The sequence below is a fragment of the Xenopus laevis genome, chromosome 5L, assembly GCF_017654675.1.
Source record: "Xenopus laevis strain J_2021 chromosome 5L, Xenopus_laevis_v10.1, whole genome shotgun sequence".
NCBI lineage: Eukaryota > Metazoa > Chordata > Amphibia > Anura > Pipidae > Xenopus > Xenopus laevis.
In genome coordinates, this window is record NC_054379.1 from 70,615,891 (window position 1) to 70,639,733 (window position 23,843).

Here is a 23,843-nt window from a genome sequence, read left to right on the forward strand (position 1 = left end):
AGACATTGCCTTTAACATTGTGATACTATAGCAAGAGTTGCTGCTTCTCTTTGTGCTTCAGCTGTTCAGCAGGAGGCTATAAGAGCTGTGTTAAAGCAACAGGAGCAGGGGATAGGGTGACTGGTGGATGCAGTTCCACAAAGACTGGGAGAGAGTCTGTGTGCCAAGTTTAATGAATATGTCAGTGGGAAGAGACTGCAATAGTGCTGCAGGATCTGAGAGAGCAAAGCGAGTGTGATGAGTTAAGGGGATGCTGGATTCTTAGTGCAGTCTGGAAAGGGTGGCCAGAGTTCAACCCCAGCAGTTCCAGAGAGCCTGATGCCCTACAGTAGTGCTGTTGCTATCCAACAATTGTGGTACCAAGGGACAGAATTTTTCAGGCTCTGTGGTGAAGGGCTGATAATTGAAGCCAGTGTTGACCACTCCCTGTTTTAAACCACTCCCACTTTAAACCACACCCGTGTTACCACAATAACTTTTAAGACCATACCCACATTAATAGAGGTAGCACACCAAAAAACCAAATGATTGGTTTTCACTGCAGGGATATCACTCGTCACTTATATGTAAAAAATATAGGTCATATTAAAATATTCCCTTAAATTCATATTCCTCTTCCTCCCCTGTAGATAACACAGCACCCCCAGCACATGATAAAACACATTGAGGAGCCTCCTAACAACAACCCTACCAGCCTCACGTCCCACAGGTAGTTTAGGGCAGGCAGAGTATGGCACACACACAGGGAGAATAGGTGTTACAAGTGTGAACAATACAGGGGGTATTACAAGTGTGAACAATGCAGGAGTTTACAGCCTGAATCTGAAATGTGAACAAGGCAGGGAAAAGTTAATCTCAGTACAGATACCTTTTAAACTTACACAAGGTAAGCAGTGAAAGCATGCAGACTTTCATGTGGGAGCCTGCGGGAAGCCAGTTGAACATCACTGCCCTACAGGATTATTGAGACTGTTCTAAAAGGGGAGGTGGAAAGGGAACAACATGCTGGTGGGCCAAGATGAGAAATGCATCTTGGCTTGAACTCAAAGATCTCCCATAACCAGTTCCCAGATAATGGATTCCACAGTTCCATGGCCATCAGCAGTTTGGTACTGCTTTTAGTAGTAACCACTGGGGAGTTTACTTTGTGACTTTCAGCAAAGCTGTCTCACATAAGGGCTGAAAATTTTAACCCAAAACCAGTTCTTCTTCCTGTTATGCCTGCTTTTAGGCTAGTATGGGAGATCGTTGAGTTCAAGCCAAGATGCATTTCTCATCAGTGCTTAGTCATGTCCTTTGCGTATACCACCTGTTATAGAATATGAACATATTAGAAGACACAGGTGTTCCATGACCATATACTATAGAAGCATGAGGCCCTGATACCCTTATATTTTACAATAGGGATTACATTATATATCCTAGTACTGACCACCCACCAGTTTAAAGAACAGTTTGTTAGTATAATTTCATATGTAATTGCAAAACAATGGAGCACATAAAATTATCCCTAAACCAGGAAAGTGTCCTAATTAGAAAGGAATAACTATATAGTTGTTTATTTATGATATCCCTGTGTAAAGTTTACGAGAAAACATTGTGAGTTGTCCCTAGCTTTTTTCTTTACACTCCTGTCTCTGTAGCATTCCATGCTCCAGTCTGGCTTTGGGTCAGCCAGTCAATAAACAAATGGCTACTTACTTAAGGCTAGAACTACAGACAATAACAACTTTGAGCAAAGAATGAAAAAAATAATTAGTATATTTGGTACTAATGTTTCCATTCGGGAGAAAAAAAAACAGTTTAGCACTATTATTCCAGGGCCCTTATTCTATAGTGTTCTCCACTAGACCAGCTCCTCGCCAATCACTGCTGAAAAAGGTAGAATAAGGTTCCTGGAAAATATAATAATATACAATACTAAGAAAATAATTTAAGTCAAGTTAGCAAAAATAATCATAACCGAACGCACAACACATTTAGTAAACAGACACAGCCTCTAGATACACAACATCATCCTTGGTAAGAATTGCTCTATGTTGCTTCAAGGATTTCCATTTTTATAGAATCTATACAGCTTTAATCAGTCTAGCACAATTAAAATGATGAAAGCAAGTATTTGATTGAAAGCTATGGGTTGCTACAGTGCTGCATATTTGTTCCCTCATTAGTAAATAATAAAATGTAATAGAAATGTTTCATTCAAAATCTCTGTTTTCTTTTCCCTACTCTATTTGTACAATAATTGTTTTTGTATACAAGGTTGGCCTCATCCATTAAGCAATGCCAAGCCATAAAATATATAACTCTACAGCAGGAACTAAAAGAGTGGCTTTGCCCTCCTTGCAATCAGACATTTCACATCTGTGGTAAAGGTTTCTTCAGTCAGCCATTTCTGCATCTTTACACCAGCAGTATGTGGTTATAAGTGACATAATTACAGGGAGATTACGTTGATAAATTAGTGATTCTGAAAACAATAGCTGTTTGGTATTGGTACGTTTAAAGAATAAAACCAGGCTAAACCAGCGTTAGAAAATTGCTTTCTTCGGAAATTAGTTTAAGATCTACTTTTGTAGCAGCTTCGTACAATCCGTATGGCAACTGTACAAGTAGTTTGACAGCTCAAAAATAAGTACTGAAGAAACATTTTATTTATCACTTCTAATACTGGGCTTTAATAAGGAAAAAACAAATGAATTTATCCAAAAGTTTGAGTAAATGAATCATCAGTGCTCTAGTTTATTGAATTTTAGTTCAGCTGGAATTTGCTCTAGAGTTGTTGTCTGGAGCAAATTTTAATTCATCAATGAGTTACCCATCAGGCTACTGACAAATAAACTCAACTATGGTCATTACTATATTTTGCCACAGTTCTTGTAATATATATTGCAATATGTTGACTAGTGTTATCTCCATGATTTAATATAAAACACTCATAAGTTCTAAAATCCTAACGGGTTGATTAAAATAAAGATATGCTACATTAATCTCTATAAGTTCCAGTTCTCTCTCTCTTGAACTATAGTTCCATAATAACTGGGAGTCGAAAGGTAATTAAGGCTAATAATGAGTTATGGAACATATGCTGACACAGGGGGAAATGCAAAACCAAATTGTGAAGAGATCATGGCACAACATTTGTTTTCATAGCTGTGATTATTCAAACTCCTCTTTTATTACATTTTTACTGCCTTCAATGTTTAGCTGTTGCTGATGAGATTGTGAGATGAGTATTGGCCTTGATACTTATCAGCACCAATGCTATCCAAAAGTCAAGATTTTCAGCTCTTTCAATGTAAGCACTGGAATCTGTATGTGCTGCTGTATGTGACAGAATGTTTTGACCCAAAAATGTTCTAATGTTCACAATCAGTGAAAGTCAGAATCCATGGAACTTTCCTGTTACTGCTCATGCATATTTGAGTATTCGGGGTCCAAAACAGCCTACCACCATGACCGATGGCACAAGTGGTTTCAGTTGCTTCTCCAATAGTTGAAAGAACTGGTGAAGCATACACTCCATGGGCATTCCCTAAGAGTGCAGTTTTATTGTTATTCTATTTTATTTTCACTTCTTCTTATTCGCCTCCTATTCTGACTTCCAAACTTCTGCTTGGATGCTAGTATAATTAACCACATAGCAGTTGAGGGTTGCAGGGTTATATGAAAAAAAAAAGTGAAGACTAATTGCATATTGTGTTAGAATAGTACTACATTATACTAAAGGTTGATTTTAAGGTGAAATATCCCATTCACTGCGGAGGTGATGCCTTGAGGCTTGAGAACATTTCCTCCCTGTCAACAGAGCAGTAATCAGAGTGTTGAAAAGCCCACTTGAACACCCTCATTGAACTTGCATATCTTTTGCCTACTTACTCCTCGTCTGTGCGGGGCTTACTGGTACTATCACATATATACAATGGTTCATTCGTGCATGCCAGTTGCTTCTTAAAATTAAGTTAGTAGTGTGGCCTATGCTCACAGCAATCTAATCAGAATGTTTAGGTGCACTGACCACTGGGCCCACTTTAGTTCAGCCCAAAATCAACCATCTTCTTTAATATGAATGAATATAGGAAACTTTAAGGGAGAAGGAAAAGTTAAAACTAAGTAAGCTTTATCAGAAAAGTCTATATTAATACAGTAAACCCTCAAAGTAGTGCTGCTCAGAGTCCCCTGTTAAAAGAAACACCACATTTCTTTTCCTTCTATTGTGTTCACATGGGCCTCTGTATCAGACTTCCTGTTTTTAGCTTAAACTTTCAGGGCTTGGACTTGAGCATGCTCAGATTGCTCCTTTTCCTCTCCTCCCTGCTGTAATCTGAGCTCAGAGCTATGAGCGAGCAGGGAGAGACTCAGGCAGGAAGTGATGTCACAGCAAGCTAATATGGAAGCTGATATCCTAAACAAACAGAGACAGTGTCTAGAGCTTTATGGAAAAGCATTCTAAACAATAAAAATGGCGTTCTAGCTTGCACTGTTGTGGCTAATCTATTGGCAATAAAATGCCTTGGTAGCTTTCCCTCTCCTTCTCTTGGAAGAAAACAGGTGGCACTGCGCCAGACATTAAGCAAGCCCTACCTGTCAAGCGTTGTCTTATTTACTGCTCTGAGGGCAGAATTCTGTGAAAATACTCTTTTAGGTTAATCCAGTAATGTTAGAAAGTCTTGACCCTGGTCCACTATCACACAGCAACCAGTCAGAAATAAGCTTTAGTGGGTGTGGCAAGAAACATGATAAAACTAGGGCAAAATTTGCCTGTGTTACTACATATTCCTTTTTTGGTGTCATCACAGTCTTCAAATAAAGCATATCAGATATTTTTTTATTTTATAAATGAAAAAGCAAACAACGAGAACAAAACCTCACCTTTCTCAAAACTGTCTTGTACATTGGCATATTTGTCTTTTTCTCCACATAAAACATGCCCTTGGCAGTCACCTTGTAGTTCTGATATAGCTCCGCAATCCTCCACTGGGGCTGGATTCTAAAATGCAAACACAATAAGTTCTATTGATAAAAATAAATCACACAGATCATGCAGGGCTAGATCTATATATGGGTGCCATGATCAAATATCCCTAAAACATTATTATATGCAAAGCAGACTTTCTTCAATAAAATATCCATATTTGCATGTTTGTCTTTGTGTTGCTGCTAGTTTGCAAGGTTGTTTAAAAAAGCCACAAGCACAGCAGCTTCCCACAAGAAAGCAGTAAGGTATCCAAACGAATACAACACATTTAGAGCTAACCACTTCCTGAGTATGCTCTTTTAGTTTACATAGCACATTATGCTCTCTGACTGCTTCTGGAACTTGGTTCTGCCCTGAAACAATTTTATTATTCTCAGGTTCAGACTGAAAGTATGGGTAGTGCACACAAGACTTAATGGACAAGGCCTCATAACTGCAGGGGTGTTTCTGCCATGAGGCAAGGTGAGCACCTTGCCTCAGGTGGTAGTTCCCCAGAAGTTACCAGGGGCGGCAAAAAGCCACTCCTGGTAATTTTAAGAGGCAAATTTCCACATATTAAACTGGAAATTTGGCTCTACTAGTGCCAAGAACTCAATTGCGCTCTCTGTTTTAGTGATGAGGTCCCTCCAGATCAGCTCCTGCACAAGAACAGTAAGCGATAGGGAGCGAGGGGGTGGTATCGTGGGGGAAGCATCAGATGGCATGGGGCAGAGAATCGGCCCCTGCATAACCATTTGTGGTACAGCCTAATCTTGCCTAGAATTAACAATAATTATTTGAGGTCCCACATAGCAAACTGCATTTTATCAATCACTTATTTTATGTCCTGAAATTTATGCCATTTTGACATGGTCCCCTGGTGAATGTGAGATTGGGGTTCAACTGTATTAATTAAGTAAAGAAGGGGCAATTATAGGAGAATATAATAAATGGCATTGATGGAAAATTTACCCTGGGCAAATATTTTTTTCTCTACATTATTATATATATTGCAAACATATATTATGTAATGTAATAAAAACAAACATTTGCCCTCTTACATACTATCCACACAAAAGCAATAGGCCAATAGGCCGTGCACTGAATTCCATAAATTTAAAGAAAGAAACTATAACCTTTTTGATGTGGTTATACAGTTTTCCTAACAGCTGTTCATGTCTTTGCTATAGTATGTAGGATAATACTCATTCTATTGTAAATTACAGTATTCACATATTCACAACTGCAATTTCATTTTAGTGTGTGTGTGTGTGTGTGTGTGTGCGTGCGTGTGTGCGTGCGTGATAAAACAATAGGAAACAACCAATATATGCATGATAACATAACAATATTAGTAGGCAACAAAAGAGTTCCTTCACTCAACAAACAGGATGGGTTGATTTGTGTGGGACAAAAAATATAATTTAGCATTGGTTTTTCATTGTGATTATGACCTTTTGATATAGCTAATAGTTGCCTTTTTCTATTGTGCAATGCCAATGATAGATGGGTACAAAGATGGATCTCCGTATTGTCATTTTCTCATCAGCTACTACATATCTTGTCGGGTGGAGTGGAGTGGAGGAACATCATGTCATATTCTATATTTGCCCTCACTTGCATTTACCAAGACCCAGCATGATAACATGTGTTTCCTTAGAATGTTATTTGGGTCACATTAGGCTGTAGGGTCTGCTTTCATCAAAATGCCAGTAAAAGGAAAAGAGAGTTGTGCACAAAGAGAGCCGCATGGAGACTTACTTTTGTGAATTCTGTAAGTGGGTAATTCAGAAGCTATATAAAAATAAAAAAAAGATGTATGTTTTTATGTTTTGTTTGTGCTAGTGCATGGTGTATGTAATAAAACTTCCTACAGAATGAGCAATTATTTTGTGCTAAATAAAAGTATCATCTTCTGATTGGTCTTAAAATTGATCAATGCACAATTACAGTTTCCAATGATATCTCCCATATCCGATATCCCTCCCCTGTCTTCTTTTTTTCACTTGCACCTATTTGATCTACGTGACACACTACGTCACCACAATACAATTGCACTGCTGTTTTTTATACTGTCATATATTGCACTGCTGTTTTTTTTAGATTTCTATATTTTTTATGCAATCTCACTGTCAGGTATGTAAATAACATGGTTCATGTCACCTTACCTATAATCTCCCACTCCCTTCTTTTTCTCACTTGCACCTGCTTGACCTATGTGACACACTGCGTCACCACAATACAGTACTATACAATCCACATTTTTTTTTATATTTTTGTACAATCTTCACTTGGGGGCAGATTCACTAAGGGTCGAATTTCGAAGTAAAAAATACTTCGAAATTCGACCCTCGAATTGAAATCCTTCGACTTCGAATATCGAATTCGAAGGATTTAGCGCTAAACGTTCGTTCGATCGATCGAAGGATTTTTCTTCGATCGAACGATTAAATCCTTCGAATCGAACGATTAAATCCTTCGAATCGAACGATTCGAAGGATTTTAATTCAACGATCGAAGGAAAATCCTTCAATCAAAAAAAGTTTAGCAAGCCTATGGGGACCTTCCCCATAGGCTAACATTGACTTCGGTAGGTTTTATCTGCCGAAGTAGGGGGTCGAAGTTTTTTTTAAAGGGAAAGTACTTCGACTATCGAATGGTCGAATAGTCGAACGATTTTTCGTTCGAAACGTTCGAGTCGAAGGTCGTAGTCGAAGGTCGAAGTAGCCCATTCGATGGTCGAAGTACCCAAAAAATACTTCGAAATTCGAAGTATTTTTCATTCGAATCCTTCACTCGAGCTTAGTGAATGGGCCCCTTACTGTCACTTATGTAAATAACATGGTTCATCTTGCACCACATCTGCTCTGCTGCTATACTTATTTAAAAATATTCTTACAATTCTTATTTGTATGGTAATCATTTTGTACTAGTTGTAGTATTTAACTAGTATGTTTTTAATTTTGCACAGTCTAAAAAAATGGATCAGGATGCATTTCACTGCATGTTGTACCCGTATAACTATGCATGTGACAAATAAAGAATCTTATCTTATCTATACTGTTCAATGGACAAAGTTGTGTAACATAAAAGTACTTGTTATCAAACTGCGTTTTTGAATATGATTTAACACAGCCCATAACCAATCCAAAAATCAGTAGGCAGAATCCTTTGAAGAAGGAACAGTTACAATACAAAGTTACAATATTAAATTTATTTTACAAGCATATGCTATTAATTTACATTACCACAGAGTTGTAGTAATCTATTAAATGTAATTGAGCAAAGGAGATGAGTAAAAAGTGGTGCAAAAAGTAGTATAGCTGCATATATTAATTTACTATGCAAATATTAACCATCATTTACTTCACCTAAAACAAATCTAACAATTTAATGAGATGACTAAGTAAATATGCTCTTATATTACACCACTGCACACCATGGCAAAACATGTCACAGTATTAAAGGGGTGGTTCACTTTCAAGTTAACTTGGGGAAGCCCATTTATCAAAGGTTGAATTTCGAATTCATGTGAATTTTTTTAAATTATAATGGCTAATATTCGATTGAATGGTTCCGGCCTGAAAATTCGATTCGTATTCGATTCGTATGGATCTAATTTTTCACCCAAAAAACATTTGAATGTCAGAAAGGCTATTAACATCTCCAAATGGCTTAGTGGACCTCTGCCATTGACTTGTACATGAACTAGGCAGGTTTTAGCTGGTGAATAATGAAGACCAACTTTTCAACTGGTCTTCATTATTTATTTTTTATAGTTTTTGAATTGATTGCCTTCTTCTTCTGACTCTCTCCAGCTTTCAAATAGGGGTCACTGACTCCATTTAAACAACAAATTCTCTGAAAGGCTTCAAATATATTGTTACTGCTACGTTGTATTACTCATCTTTCTATTCCGGCCCTCTCCTTTTCATGTTCCAGTATCTCATTTAATTCAATGCATGGTTGCTAGTATTATTTGTATCCTAGCAACCAGATAGCTGAAATTGCAAACTGGAGAGCTGCTGAATAAAAAGCTAAATAACTCAAAAGCCACAAATAATAAACAATTAAAACCAATCACAAATTGTCTCAGAATATCACTCTCTACATCATACGAAAAGTTAATTTCAAGGTGAACATCCCCTTTAATTTCAATTGTAAAAGATGGGACAGGCTAAGGCATACAGTATGTCTAGATGATGTCTGATCCTGTTTAGATAAAGTTTGCTTCTTATTTATTAGACATTTTACCTGAGCAACAGCAGGTTATCTCAACTATTCTTTGTACAGATGTATTGCTCTACTCATTGCTCCCTTTATTATACACCACAAGGGAATGCCATATGATAAGGACCCAAATGGGGGAATGTAATAAAAGTCACAAAGAGAAAAACAATTTGCACCAATAAGAATAAATTCACATCTCGCAATGTAATATTCTTCCTTAAACTGTTATTGCATTGCAAATTTTAATTGTGCACTTTTAAGAAGTGCTTGAAGGTGTAAATTTTTTGGAGCAAACATAACAACTTTTTCAGTAAAAATTACATTCACTGCGCAAACTATAACATTTGCAAACTACTTTCCTCTGTCAGAAGTGGTCTCTAAACAGTTTCCGGGTTCGCAAAAGCTATATTAAATTGGTGCAAGGGAAAATTTGTTTGTGCAAAGGCATAACTTTTCGCATTGAATATATTTTTTTCCGAATCTGACATATTATATTCCCCCAAAAGTCTCCTAGGAGTCCACTTGTAACAGGGTGTACCGAGAGTATAATAACTTGTACTGTAATATGGCACATTTAACCCTTTTTGATTAAACCACTGTTACAGGGAGATTCAAGAGTGAACGGATGATCCCAGGAAATCCTTTATTTTTAGTCACAGCTAATAATAGGAATTAAATGGTTGGCACTATTACAGGAATTGTTCATTGTAAAAATAAAAACTGGGTAAATAGATAGGCTGTGCAAAGAAAAAAATGTTTCTAATATAGTTAGTTAGCCAAAAATGTAATGTATTAAGGCTGCAGTGACTGAATGTGTAACATAATAGCCAGAACATTACTTCCTGCTTTTCAGCTTTCTTGGTTTACACTGACTGGTTACCAGGCAGTAACCAATCAGAGACTTGAGGGGGGGGGCACATGGGTCATATCTGTTGCTTTTGAATCTGAGCTGAATGCTGAGGATCAATTGCAAACTCACTGAAAAGTTATGTCCCATGTGGTCCCTCTTCAAGTCGCTGACTCTGGGCAGCCATCAGGTGGGGACAGGGGGGGAGTTGTAGGGGGCCCCGAGGGTAAGGGGGGCCCTGCCACGCTGCACTTTCTTGATTAGCCGGGCAAGAAGGGAAGAAAATGCTGTCACTGGAAGAAGATGCAGCCACCTGTGCTCCCCTCCTCCCTTCTGAATTTGGCAGCTCACTGACAGCAGTTGGTCCACCCTAATGAAGTAAGCCCCCCTAAAGGTAACCCTTTGTGGTCCCTGTTGTGTGGTGGGGCCCTGGGCACCAAATTTGTGTTTTAAACTTCTGGGGGGGCAAGTTTTTTTACATGGACGTTTAAGGGGGGCCCTGGCCTCTAATTTTCTTATAACGTGGGGGGGGGCCTGGCCACCAATGTTTTTTTCCCCATGTGGGGTCCCACCAATATTTTTTAATGGGGGACCCTGACCACAAATGTTTTTTTTTAATGGGGGCGGCCTGGCCACAAATGTTTTTTTCAATGGGGGGGCCCTGACCACCAATATTTTTATTAACATGTTGGAACCATAGCCACCAATGTTTTTTTTTAGTGTGTGGTGGGGGCTGGACCAGTGGGTGGGGAGAGCGGACCTGTAGGTGGGGCTTGTGGTGGGCGCAGCCCAGGGGGCCCAGGAAATTTTTAAGCATGGGGCCCTGCGATTTCTGATGGCGGCCCTTAGTTAGTTAGTTAGAGAGCTGAAAAGCAGGAAGTAGTGTTCTGGCTATTATATTAGACATCCAGTCACTCCAGCCTTTATACATTACATTTATGCCTAACTAACTATATTAGAAACGTTTTTTATTTTGCACAGCCTATTTACCCAGTTTTTATTTTCACACTGAACTGTTCCTTTAAAGCAGTAGAGGGATTAATACGATGTTAAGACTCTCCTACTTCCCTAAAACCTTCTGTTACTCAGAGTGCTTTCTTGGTTTACACATGCCTGATTCAAAAAGAAGCACACATCAAGGAGTACCACTCTATGCAGATCAAGTTAAAGGCCAAGTCAACCCCAAAATAAAATTTTGCCTACTAAAAGAAAAGTTATAATCAACTTTCCAATATACATTCATTACACATTTTCAGTGCTTTTAAAGTTATTTGTAAAAACAATTGATATTGAAAGCAGTATTTGCTTAACTCCCAGTTTTTACTTTTCAAACAATGTTGCAACAGTCTTGGTTCCCCAGCAAAGACAGGTCTGTTAATCAACTGCCTTGTCTTACATTGTATCAACAGTCTTAGACATTAGGGCAGAGAATAGAAAAGGACAGAGAAACACTGCTTTCAATAGCAAAACATATACAAATAACTTTAAATAAATAAATAACCTGTCTGTGTCAGGGCATTTTCTGGCGTTTTATAGCCACAACATCTTACCACCCAACTGTCCTGGTTTATGTGGGACAGTCCCCTTTTTGACAGCTCAGCCTGCAGTCCCAGGTTTCTTACTGAAATTTCTGGACTTTTTTCTCTTTGATCTCCTGCACTGATGCCAGAAAAAGATACAACGTTTCCAAAACTTAATTAAAATAAGAGGCTTTTTTGGCAGAGAGCCCAGAACAGGCAGTGGCTGTACTTGGATACTTTTGTAACAATTTAAGATAAGCAAAGATACAATTGTAATTATTTAAGATAAGCAGGCCTTACCTCCTCCACACCTGAAACTTTCGCGCTCTGAAAGGCAGCTGGCAGAAAGGTTAATGGCTGCAACTCGGAAAACCATATTGCACCATTGGCTCTCCCCATCTGCACCCCCCTTATCTCTGGTCAAACAAAAGCTACACCATATATTTCACATGGATTGGGTGGAATCTACTACAAACAAAGAACAATTTACTGACAAATTTTTTTCGACTTGGATGAGTTACATTCAAACGCTCCCACCTCATACTAGACATCTAACGATATATGCATTTAGATACACTACGTGGTATGATACGGAACTCTTACTCAGTAATACTAATGTCCAAGACACGGACCAGTATATTCAAAATCTCCTACGCTCCCAGGAACAACCGTCACGAACGCCCCCCAGGAGCCACCACATAAATCAGATATTGAGAACGAGGTATTCTTAATTGTTTTTCCTTTCTCTTTCATTGATATCCATGAGGAAAATACTGTTGTGTATTATACTACCTTAGTATGTTTTACAATTACAGTTAAGAGGAGACTAATGCTCTGGCCTTTGCATGTGTACGTTTGAAGTGTATTAACGATGGATTTGTCCATCATTCTTTTCTTCTCGTAATTCCAAATTCCTTTGTATTTGTTTATTTTGTTTGTTATTGAAAAATTCAATAAAGACATATTTAAAAAAAAAAGATAAGCAGGCCTCTTTGGAGAACTGACACTAGCAGTTTAAAGGGAAATTCACTTTCATTAGCGAAACTGTTATAACACATAAAACATTGCACTAAAACTCCCAGAAATGTGTTCAGTCTTGCATAACCTGCCAAATTTTGTAAAATGGACATGTTAATTAAGAAGTGTGGCCAAAAAATGGACATGGCCAAAAATTTCACAGTGCTACGTGGTTTTTGTCCCTCATTTAATTTTTCAAATGTTTGGAGGTATGGAACAAATCTAAACTTGTCTCAGGCACAGTAGCCTACCAGTTACCAGGGTTGGCAAAAAAACGCTCCTGGTATCTTTAAGAGACACATTTATTAAACTTGAAATGTGGCTCTTCTACTGCAGAGAGCGCAACTACACTCTCTGCACTAGTGATGTGGTCCCCTGCCCCCTCCAGGGCAGGAAAGGTAAGCTCGGGGGGGGGGGCAACATCACAGGAGCTGTGGCTCAGGAAATAGAATTGCCCCATTCTGTCCGTAACCCCCTTCCTCTGACACATGCTCACACATGTGCTGTGTGCTATAATGCAGTCCGTGCCCCCTTCCCATGACTGCCTCGTTTTATTATGGCTGGTCTATTTTTGGTGAAATTTCAGGGTTCTGATGTCAGAACAAAAATTGTCTGGTGTTCTTTTTGAGTTGGGTGTTATAGAAGAATATAAATATCTAGCCTTAAAAAGATTAGAGCTGTAAAAATATGCCATTTGAAATATAAAATACAACATCACAAGTATGTTGTAAAATAACCAAAATAATGTATAATTTAATAGACTATATTAAGGAAAACATTTATTCAAACACTTATATTCTTTTTTTCTATTCCTACAATCAATACAAGACTGCTCTGAAAATCCATTCTTAATTAACTCTGAGAGAAGATAATAGTCAAAAGACAAGGTGAGCCTTAATACAGATATTAAAAGCACAGTCTACAACTGTGTATGAAAATGATTAGGGCTGTTCAGTGTACATGTCCAGCTGTTTGTAGGCTCATTTGCAATTAAAGTGATTTTCCTCCATGGTTCTTAGTTAAGCAGCAATTCCTGGCTGTACAGCCTGTTGAGGTGCCAGACCCCCCCCCCCCCCACACACACACACACACATACAATAATTACAGATTTGCACCAGCAATATGTTTTGACTGGTTCAATGTGCTTATAGAAATCAAAGAAAATGGTAGATTGCTTACTGCACTGGTGCATTTATTCACCTATGTTAGTAAATCAAGGGGAAAGGTTCAGTTAGATCTGTTTGATAAAAGCTTTAATACTTTTTTACTGAAGAGGGCCTTTTTACAAAATGTCATGGTGCAAAGTTCAAAACTGACACAAAGGATATTATTTTATGCCAACAATCCAAACAGTTGCCTTTCCTGCTCCGAGTGCTATCAGGTGCACTTTCAGTGCATGTAAGTGTAATATAAGTGTAATTTTCACAACCCTAGATTAGGTTTGCAATTTATTATGTATTCCTTCTAATCAGTATTGTTGACTGCTGGAGAGCCATAGATGTGCAGATTATAGCCTATGTCGGAAGAACGAACATCCATGCCAACCTTCTGACCTGCAACTAACCATTCAAATTAAAATAAAGTAGTAAAGAGAACAAATCGCACAATGTTTGGGTCATTAATTGACAGAAAGCAATCATACGAAATAGTAGTGACCCTCTCCTATTGATATAGGCAATACATGTTGAGATCTTATCGGTAGACAATATAAATCTTTTAACCTTTTCAATCGACTAATCGCCATGGTACGAAAAATGACGGGACACTCCATGCTCAGTCCAAAAATTTGAACAAATGGTGTCCATCTTATGGGCCTGAAGCACACCTTCTAGTGTAACAGGTCAATAATAACTGGAAATAATTAAAAGTATAGAAAAAAAAAGTAGCCAAATATTCCTTATTTCTAGAGATCATTCTTAATTTGAACTTTCAGTATTTCAAAATGCTAAAGTTTATAAAGCGGCCAACTGCACTGAAATTTGTATTGTTTCTCTCATCAGTAGGCAGTGCTTAGAGTCTGTTATTACTCATTAAGCTGTGATTAATAAAATGGCTAACAAAAGTGAATTTATCAGGCCCTTTTTGCATGACATGCATGGTGGGGGGAAAGCCCATACATCTATATGCAGTCATTCAGAAAATGTAATAACATCCATAATCTGTGGCTAGGGTGGAATTCTTAAACTTCTGCTACTGCACTGCCTATAATAAAATCCAAACTCTGTGGATGTCGTTACTGCACTGCCTATACTGTGGGAAGTTCTTCAGTCTGTTTTTAGACAGTTTTAGAAAAGTGTTTCAAATGTTGGCAACATCCCTATTGACATAATTCTTATTGTTTATATTTATTTTTGTTGTGGGGAATCTTGGGGTTCCATTTGCAGCAGATTAAACAAAGGGCCCAATGACAACATGCAGCCCTTAGGTTTTGAAGTGGATTTTGTCATGGCGCAATGCGTACTGTCAGGCAATAAGAGGATAAGGCATGAGGAAAAATGTACCTTGAGGCAGTTTCAGTTATTTTTGGGGAAATTTATTTTGTGTGTCAAAACTCCAAAGCCAAATTGATGGTCTATTTGCTGCTAAAATATCCTCGACTATCTACACTTCTGGGAAGGTTTAATGGAATTTGCATTATTTCACATGTACAAGTTTGGGAACTACATCCCACCAAATAGAGAGGGTTGCTTGGTGAAATACACATGCAGCATTACTTCTCAGCTGAAACAAATGAATATTGCTGCAGCCATAGGAAATTATCACACCGAATTTAAATGCTGCAAGTAAGTTTCTGTTCTGCCCCTACTTTTGTACTAAGATTTAAGCATTGTGTATTAATAAACTTCCAGCTCCAGTTGGTGATAAAAAGTTCAAAACCATTACATACTGTATATGCTTAATTCCCATATATTATACTCACCATTTTTTCTTTTGGAAACCTACTCTTTTTTTCCAAAAATAATCCTGAATCTTTCCGTAAATGTGCAAATGGCATTACAAAACAATAAAACATACACGGTATTGCTCTCATAAGTGTTGTATACACTGATGCTCAGACTGACAGCCAATTAAATGAAAAATATAGCATTGTTGCAGTGAATATAGAAAATACATAAGCAGTTACAGCTATAGAAAATACACAGCCAGCAAAATGTATTCTGTTCAGTAACCAATAAAACTATACAAACATCACGTATAAGAAAATGTATCATTAACTAATCTATTTCTATACCGAGGTGAAAATTATTTTACAGATCAGTCACATTAATGAATACAACCCACTTGTGTCTGATTTCAGTTTTGCAAGTTGTAACGATCTGAAGGGATTTGACACATTTTTGGAACATTTCCTCACCTATACCAACAGCCCAGTGACCTACTTAGGATGGTTATTTTGACATATTAAAAGTTATGTCTGTGATGGCAGAAAATTAATAATTTTCCAGTCCTAGGTACTACATATGTCTTGTAAATTAGAAAATGGAAAATAGTACCTCAGTCAATATGGGGTTGGATTCCCTTGCGGCAGATTCACAAGCAAACAGTGGAGTCTTGGGTGGCCTTGGCGGTGGGTACTGGACCTGACTTTCATATCTCCTCACCATATAATACTCCTCCTTACTTATCTCCTCGATGTTGGTTTTGGTTGGTAAACAGAAGGTTTCCCCTTGAAAGCTACCGATTATATGAACAGATAGGTTGAGCCGATGAACTGGAAGTTCCCAAACCTCCTGAGGACTATCATAGGAACTAACAAGCAAATATGAATCTGTAATTTTCTCCTCCAGCTGTAGTACTGATGTGCTTGCTAAAACGTCCTCACCCATTGCAAACAAATCTCTAACAGAGACCTTTATATTCAAGGGAAAGTGGAAATGTTTACATAATTCTGTTATATAATATTGTCTCTCATCATATACAACTTCCAAAAATCCACCTTCGGCATACAAAGGTATGGTGACTTGTTCCCGGACTTTGTCATTAATTTTCAAAAATTTTAACACTTCTACAACTATTTTCTTGCCTTCATACATGATCTCACAGACTTGGTGCTGCTTGACAAGAAACTGGTCCCCAACACATATTGAAGAAAATTCTTTATGCGCTGAATGGAAAGATTTTGTTGCCACGACATGAAGCTCATCTGCTTCTCTCTTTGCAACCTTTAAGTCATAGACAGTTGGGAAACACCTAGGTCTTCTTTTAAACTTCCCCTTGTAAGTATAAGGGATAAGAAAATGTTTATTTGGGGAGTCACTTCTTAACTCTGAAGCTATAATTCTGTCTGCTTGATACTTTTTGTGAATGATAATTTTTTCTCCAGGTTTTAATAAATTGCAGTGTGAATATTCTCCTACTAAATGCTCAATTATTTCTGCAATCATGGGAAATTCGTTGGTGGTCCGTTCAAAGACATCATGAATAGTTAATGTCTGTATAAAACATTTAATATCAAAACTATTGGTGATATCCAGTACTTCAATATCAAGGTCGGATTGCAGATGAACAATGTCCTTTCGAACTACAAAAGAAAAAGGAAACATAATCAGTCATAAAATATATATTAGAGTATGATGAGATATAGTTGCTCCCATAGAAAAATAATGATTTGTTGAGGGCAAAAACTAATAATTGAACAGGTAACATTCATTTACTAAAAATGAGCAAAGTATACCCAGTACAGTAACCCATACCATCCAATAGGAAATTTGCATCATTATTCTTCCTGCAGTAGATCACTGCTGATTGGTTCCAATAGGTTTCTGCAGTGGAGCAAATGTTCCTAGTGTTAGTAAACAAACCCCATTAGCTGAGGCTAACTCATTCTAGTTCTAAGCAAGGTAAATTATGTTTGTTATATACTATTTTATATACTTTCTTTTAAAGGGCATGTAAAGTCTAAAATAGAATAAGGCTAGAAATGCTGTATTTTGTATACTAAATATAAACATGAAAATACTGCACCAGAAGCCTAATTAAACAAATAATTCATGCTTTCAAAGTTGGCTACTTTGATTACTTTGGTAACTTTGTTAAACATCTTTGCAAGACTAAGACTGTGCACATGCTCAGTGTGGTCTGGGCTGCTTAGGGATCATCATACAACAAAGCTGCTTGAGTTCTGCATGGCTGGGAAGTAAGGCGGGGGCTCCCCCTGCTGTTCATAAGTATGATTGTTTCCCTGCTCAGCAGTTAGGGACCATCTGACAATTCCTATCCACAGCAGTAAATGAAGGGAGAATTTCACTGCATACAGTCAGGTTTCTTATAAAAACGATACACATTTTTTAATTAAAGTATATTGGAGATAGGTTTCTTTTTCATTAAAGAAAGTAAAAATGGGATTTTATTTTTTTTGCCTTTACATGCCCTTTAAGAGATAATGCTCAAAACTAAATTATAAAAAGATCGAATTCCTGTTATTATTCTAAAGACATAACCATACTCCCCATCCCATAAATTCATCAAATTTATTTTAATGTGATTAACTTTTAGCCTTTTTTTTATTATAGCAATAAATATGACATGTTGCCATTTTAATACACTCCAATATGAGTGCCATCACAACATACAGCGATTTTCTTTTGTACTATTTTGTGCTACACCTACCTTCTGTTGAAAGAGACACAGGAGTGCTTTGATTACACTGAAGTGAGCATTTATTCTTAAAAACATATAACTACATATATTGCATCTTCTTGTATAATGCAACACAGGTACTGGTACAATTCATTTACCATCACATAACACAAAGAAGCTTCCAAAATGATTGCTAGCTGTTTTCAGCCATGGGAAGTATAGTTCACTGGGGCTCACAAAGCTTACACCGTTTAGATTCTCCTTTACAGTTTTAGAAATGATAACATCACTCCTTTCCTTCTGCCCCCTCAGTTTCTATGAAGGACTTCTTTATAAGAAGACTTAACAGGCATGTCCCAGCAGTCTGGGCATCTGGCATGAAAAAAGGGTGTAGCTAGAGGAAGGGGGCAGCACACTGAAATAAGGAACAATAGTCTTTGTTTTCTTGTAGCCTGTAAATAAGAAACACCATAAACAGAGCTAGTTCTGGTACTGTATTTCCCTTGTAAAAAGCAAAATTTTACATCCACAATTTTTTAAAAATTGCAACATATACATTAAGTAATTAAGGTAAAAATAAACAGTTAAGATTTGATAGTGCCATCTTTCATGACATACTTACACTGCATGATTGCTTGCACATCATAGATTGACTTTAAAATCATTGTTGCTTTGTCACCAAAATAGTAAAACTGTTTTACATCACAAGTTCCAATAACTTCTGTAAGAATGACAGTCCTATTTCTGCTTTTTGGGATTTTCCACTCCAATATCTCCTTCAGAGTGTAAATTTTTTCATCTGGACATTCGTAGAACACGCCTTCACATGACAGAGGCAATAGGAATGAATGGAAAAGTCCCTTCTGTATTGCTCCACAGTTTACAGAAGTGACACCATTTACTTCCTCTATGGATCTGATCATGATTTCATCATCTTTTCTAATGGCAATGCCTGCCACGTCTAGATCATTATCACTACGGAAACACGGATGGCCAAATCGTGTTGGTCCAACATGTAGTGTCCTGATGATCTCTTCAATAGTATAATATGGTCTTTTATCAGCAACCACTTTAAACAAACCTTATAGAACAAAAAAAAAAAAAAAAAGACATTATCTGTTATATTGTAGTTTAATTTGATAGATGGGTGGTCAGGTACTTATAAGCAAACTATCCTGTTGTTTCAGATAATTGTGATAACATATGAAACAAAAATTCAGTGTATGAAGGAGCACAATTCAAATGAACACCACTTGGTTCTGAGTCTGGATGTCCTCTATGTTTTGTGCCAACACTTGCAAGGTCGAAGAGGGATCATTTTAACCAGCATCCTGTTATTCCACCCTTACATTACTATATTTTTGGAATAAACATCATACCTGGAAAATCAAGTGGAAGCTCCATTGTAGCCAACACTTCATCAGATTCAGTGCTAGCATACATGTAGGCTAAAACTTTTGTGACTTTGTATCCAGTGACTTTAATGACATCTCCAGTTGAAATGGAGCATATATTTCCAAAGAGTTCATATATGGAACCTACATCCATAGAAAGAAAGATAGACTTTAAGAAAAATGGTTGCAAAAATTGCAAAACAATTTCAATATTTCAGACTCAATAAGTAACAGCTTGTATATGGAAAAGGCAGCTACATTTTAGTAAAAATATTTTATACCGATGTTTTCTGAGCATAATTTTGCATTCTTAATATGACACATCATTCTGCTTTCATCGCATATTTTTAACAGACCAGATTGGTGATTTTATGTATGGATTGTGATTCCATAGTAAAAATTAGAATTACAATTGGAATTAAAAAATTTGTTTTAAAGCTGTCTTCAGCCAGATAGTTAACAACACTCCCTATACTCCCATTTTCACAAAATTTTTGTAATATCGTAATGTTCTCTGAAACTTGCATACAGAGAAGGAAATAAACAGTTTGACCTTTTATTTTAGACTTTGTAGTATGTCTACAATATTACTTTTGTGGCTTCCTTATATATAGAGGCAGATTTATCAGATATTGAACAGGAAAAGCCTGAAGGATTCCCAGCACTTTGATATTTTTGTCCATTTATCATACCTTTTATAACAGTCAGGAACATTTTTCTAACAGCTAAAATGTTTTAATGAATTGATTCATATATCAAATAAGTTAATTGTGAGTCAAGCACCATTTTATTTAGTGGCGTGGTATCGCTCAGTGCTGATCACTGTCACCCAGTTGCTACTCAATATACTGTATATCGGGATATAATAAATAAGCCCATAGAACTACTTATTTCTACTTTTAGCCAGGGTTAATTTTAATCTGATATTTATAGTATGTATATATATATATATATATATATATATATATATATATATATATATATATATATATATATATATCTTAGTAAATGGACCCGCACTCCTTCATTTTGGTGAAATAAATCAATGTGCTTTATCCACAAATTTTAAAAGGTCCCAGAGAGGACCGAAACGTTGGAGATGAATTTGTGAATAAAGCACATTGATTTATTTCAATGTGCGGGTCCATTTACTAAGATTTATTATGAAGCTTTGACCAAGGCACCACCCTCTACATTCTAAATCCGGAAAGAGTGCGCTCACTGTACTGACACTATATATATATATATATATATATATATATATATATATATATATATATATATATATATATATATATATATATATAGATATATATATAGATATAGATATATAGATATAGATATATAGATATATATATATATATTCTAAAACAGAAATCACATTTACCCTTTTTCTGTCTATATAATTATTATCTAGATATGAAATTTAGTAGCCCATTGGCATCATGTTCTCCTTAACATTTGCTGAAATTATGTAAAACACATCTAATATTAGAAGTGTTCAGTATTAAGCTCTGAGCTACTATTCTCAACCTCCCTATTGCAGTTTAATTGCAAGAGGATGCTGGTAGTTCTGCAGTAGCTTTTCTATAGTAAGACACATTAATGTCTTACATCCTTATAAACTTAAGTAGGGGTGTATTATTCCTTTGATACATGAGTATCACACTAGGGAGTTTTACAGCCATTTTGCTTTGCCGAAAATATGTGAAATGCCAAAAATTTGCCAAAATTCATTGAAGCCAACATTTTTTTGACACTCAACAAATTTTTTTCACCCACAGGAGTCTATGGTCGTCACTTTCTGTGGTGAAAGTTGGCAAATAATTTTGCTCATCGCTGTGTTTTTTGTTACATGGCTCTTTAAAACCTATACTAGTTACATAGTTAAGTTGGGTTGAAAAAAGACCAAAGTCAACCTCTTTAAATGAAACGCAGTGCCCATACACACACACACTCACACCGACCCCTCCACACACTAACATAAACTATATATATATATATATATATATATATATATATATATATATATATATATACCAATAGTATTGTATTATAAAAAAAAACACAACCTAATCTTGTAACATTTTAATAAACACATAATAGTGAAAATGTAATTTTCCTACATAAAGAGAAGCACCAAGAGGAGAAAAATAACTCCCTTGCCACAACCAGTGATGGCTGCCCTGTTTGATATAAATTGAATATTCTCTTATTAGAAAATGAACATAAAGTGCACACTTGTATGTACCCAGAGCATAAATAGAACTGTAAAAGGTGTTACTGTCCTTGATAGAAAAAAAAAGGTTCCAGCAAGGTGAGGAAGGAGAAAATCTGCAGGGAATAGGACTAAGGCTGTTGTGTGTTTCATGCAAAGGCATTTCAACTGGGACTTACTCAGAACAAGGTTTGTTTGGCCCTAGAAACTTATTTTCTTCATGTGAAAAGGAAAAGTAATACAAAACAGAATTGAAAATAAAAAAAATAGCATTTTGCAATGTAATATTGTTTGACACCTATTACACTGATAATTCGATTTATACATAGACCTGACACAAGGCAGAAGCTTAAAAAAAAAGTTGTGCAATTTTTTCCAGCGGCGGATTAGTTGTTTAATACTTAGCAAGTTCACAAAATGTATATTAAATACATGTATTCATAAATCAAAGATCAAAAATGATTTCCCTTACACAAACTATTACATTACATTCCCCAGTTAAAGATTATATTCAATACAATAAATATATACGGCAAAAGAGGGGAAATCAGTATGCTAAGCATGTTCTAGCTGGTGCAAACTAAGCAAACAATGCTGACTCAGTGACCAGTTGTTTATATATGTTGCTCAAATAACAAATTCAGCAATTTCATTTGGTGGAGCTCTTTGGGGTTTCACTTTCTGACCAGTCATGCATTTAATTAACCACAGCTTTGTATAGTGCTGTACCAAAATTAATGCCTGCAAGATAATGAAACAATTGTTCCGCGCATTATTGCAATGTAACAATGCAAAAAGTTCATGTGTTAGCTGCCTTTTATTCAACAGTTCTCCAGTTTGCAAGTTTAGGAATCTGGTTGCTAGGGTCCAAATTACCCTTTAAACCAAGCAATGATTTGGATAAGAGACTGGAATATGAATAGGAGAGGGCCTAAAAAGAAAGATGAGTAATAAAAGCATTAACAATACATTTATTGCAATAACAATACATTTATAGCCTTTTAGATCATTTGTTTTTTAGATGGGGTTAGTGACCACCATTTGCCAGATGGAAAGAATCAGAAGAAGAACGCAAATAATTTTAAAAACTTTAAAAAAAGAAAGAATAAATACCATTTGTTGGTTAGAATTAATGCAGAGTTTGGTGATATCTTTTATTGGTTAGAATTAGCCATTCTATAACATACTAAACGTTAACTTAAAAGTGAACCACTCCTTTAATGCAATGCTGTTTTAGTTATTACCAGGTACAATTTATTCCAGAATATTCTGTATTTTACTTCAGAAGAAAAGCACATCAGCCAAAACGAAAGAAATGTTTGCTTAAATAGGGATTAAATGCAGCATTTTAAATGTGGGATGTAACAATGGACTTGCAGATAGCAGATTCCCCTTACCTACTGTATACATTCTTGGTAATGTGGGAAAAAAACATGGTAAATGCATGTGAAGTCCATTAGCAGGAGTCCTTGGACACAGATTTAAGGCCAGAGGAGATGTCACATAACAAAGTCCCTAGCAAGCTTTAAACTGAAGAGACATCATTATTTATAAAAACAATTCTGTAGAATAATTACCCCCATAATAATATCCAGATTGGATCTGCAGCACTCTTGGAAGTGTTTTTGGATCCAAAGTGTCAATAAATTTCTCAAGCGAAGTTGCCATAATCCCAGGTTAGACATGCAGCCCAAGCGAAGTAATTCTATACTCAGAGAGCAGAGATGTGTGGTATCCTGCTAGGGACACACTGCACACGTTTGTAGTTAAAAACTGCAGAAGACAGGAAGAAAGTTTTGGTCATACAAACTTCTCAAAGTTCCTGTTCTTTCATGCTATATAGACTCAAACACCAGTATAACAGCAGAAAACATCTTTGTGGTTCTGATAAAGAAGACTTTGTGGTAGTATTACTTTTGTTTTGACCTAAATCTTAAAATAATGCAGACATGTGCATTATAATAATCTTTGCAAATGTATATCAGTATATAGGATTTACAGTCTGATGGTAATACTTCATGTTTTGGTCTGGATCAGAGATGTGAAACCTTAGCTGTAGGGAACTGTTGCACTGTTAAAG

The 23,843-nt window shown here is 36.5% G+C and overlaps 1 protein-coding gene across 1 annotated transcript in view; it reads right to left on the reverse strand.

Moving 5' to 3' along the window:
- themis.L (thymocyte selection associated L homeolog) overlaps positions 1 to 23,540 on the reverse strand; it is a 44,426-nt gene extending 20,886 nt beyond the window's left edge. The window contains exons 1-5 of the mRNA XM_041562916.1: positions 23,341 to 23,540; positions 19,531 to 19,689; positions 18,774 to 19,232; positions 16,066 to 17,093; positions 4,873 to 4,990 (exon numbers count right to left, since the gene is read on the reverse strand). Of these exons, the coding sequence (XP_041418850.1) occupies positions 4,873 to 4,990; positions 16,066 to 17,093; positions 18,774 to 19,232; positions 19,531 to 19,689; positions 23,341 to 23,431 (1,855 nt within the window). The 5' untranslated portion in view covers positions 23,432 to 23,540. The remainder of the gene's footprint in view (positions 1 to 4,872; positions 4,991 to 16,065; positions 17,094 to 18,773; positions 19,233 to 19,530; positions 19,690 to 23,340) is intronic.
- Between the last annotated feature and the right edge of the window lie 303 nt (positions 23,541 to 23,843).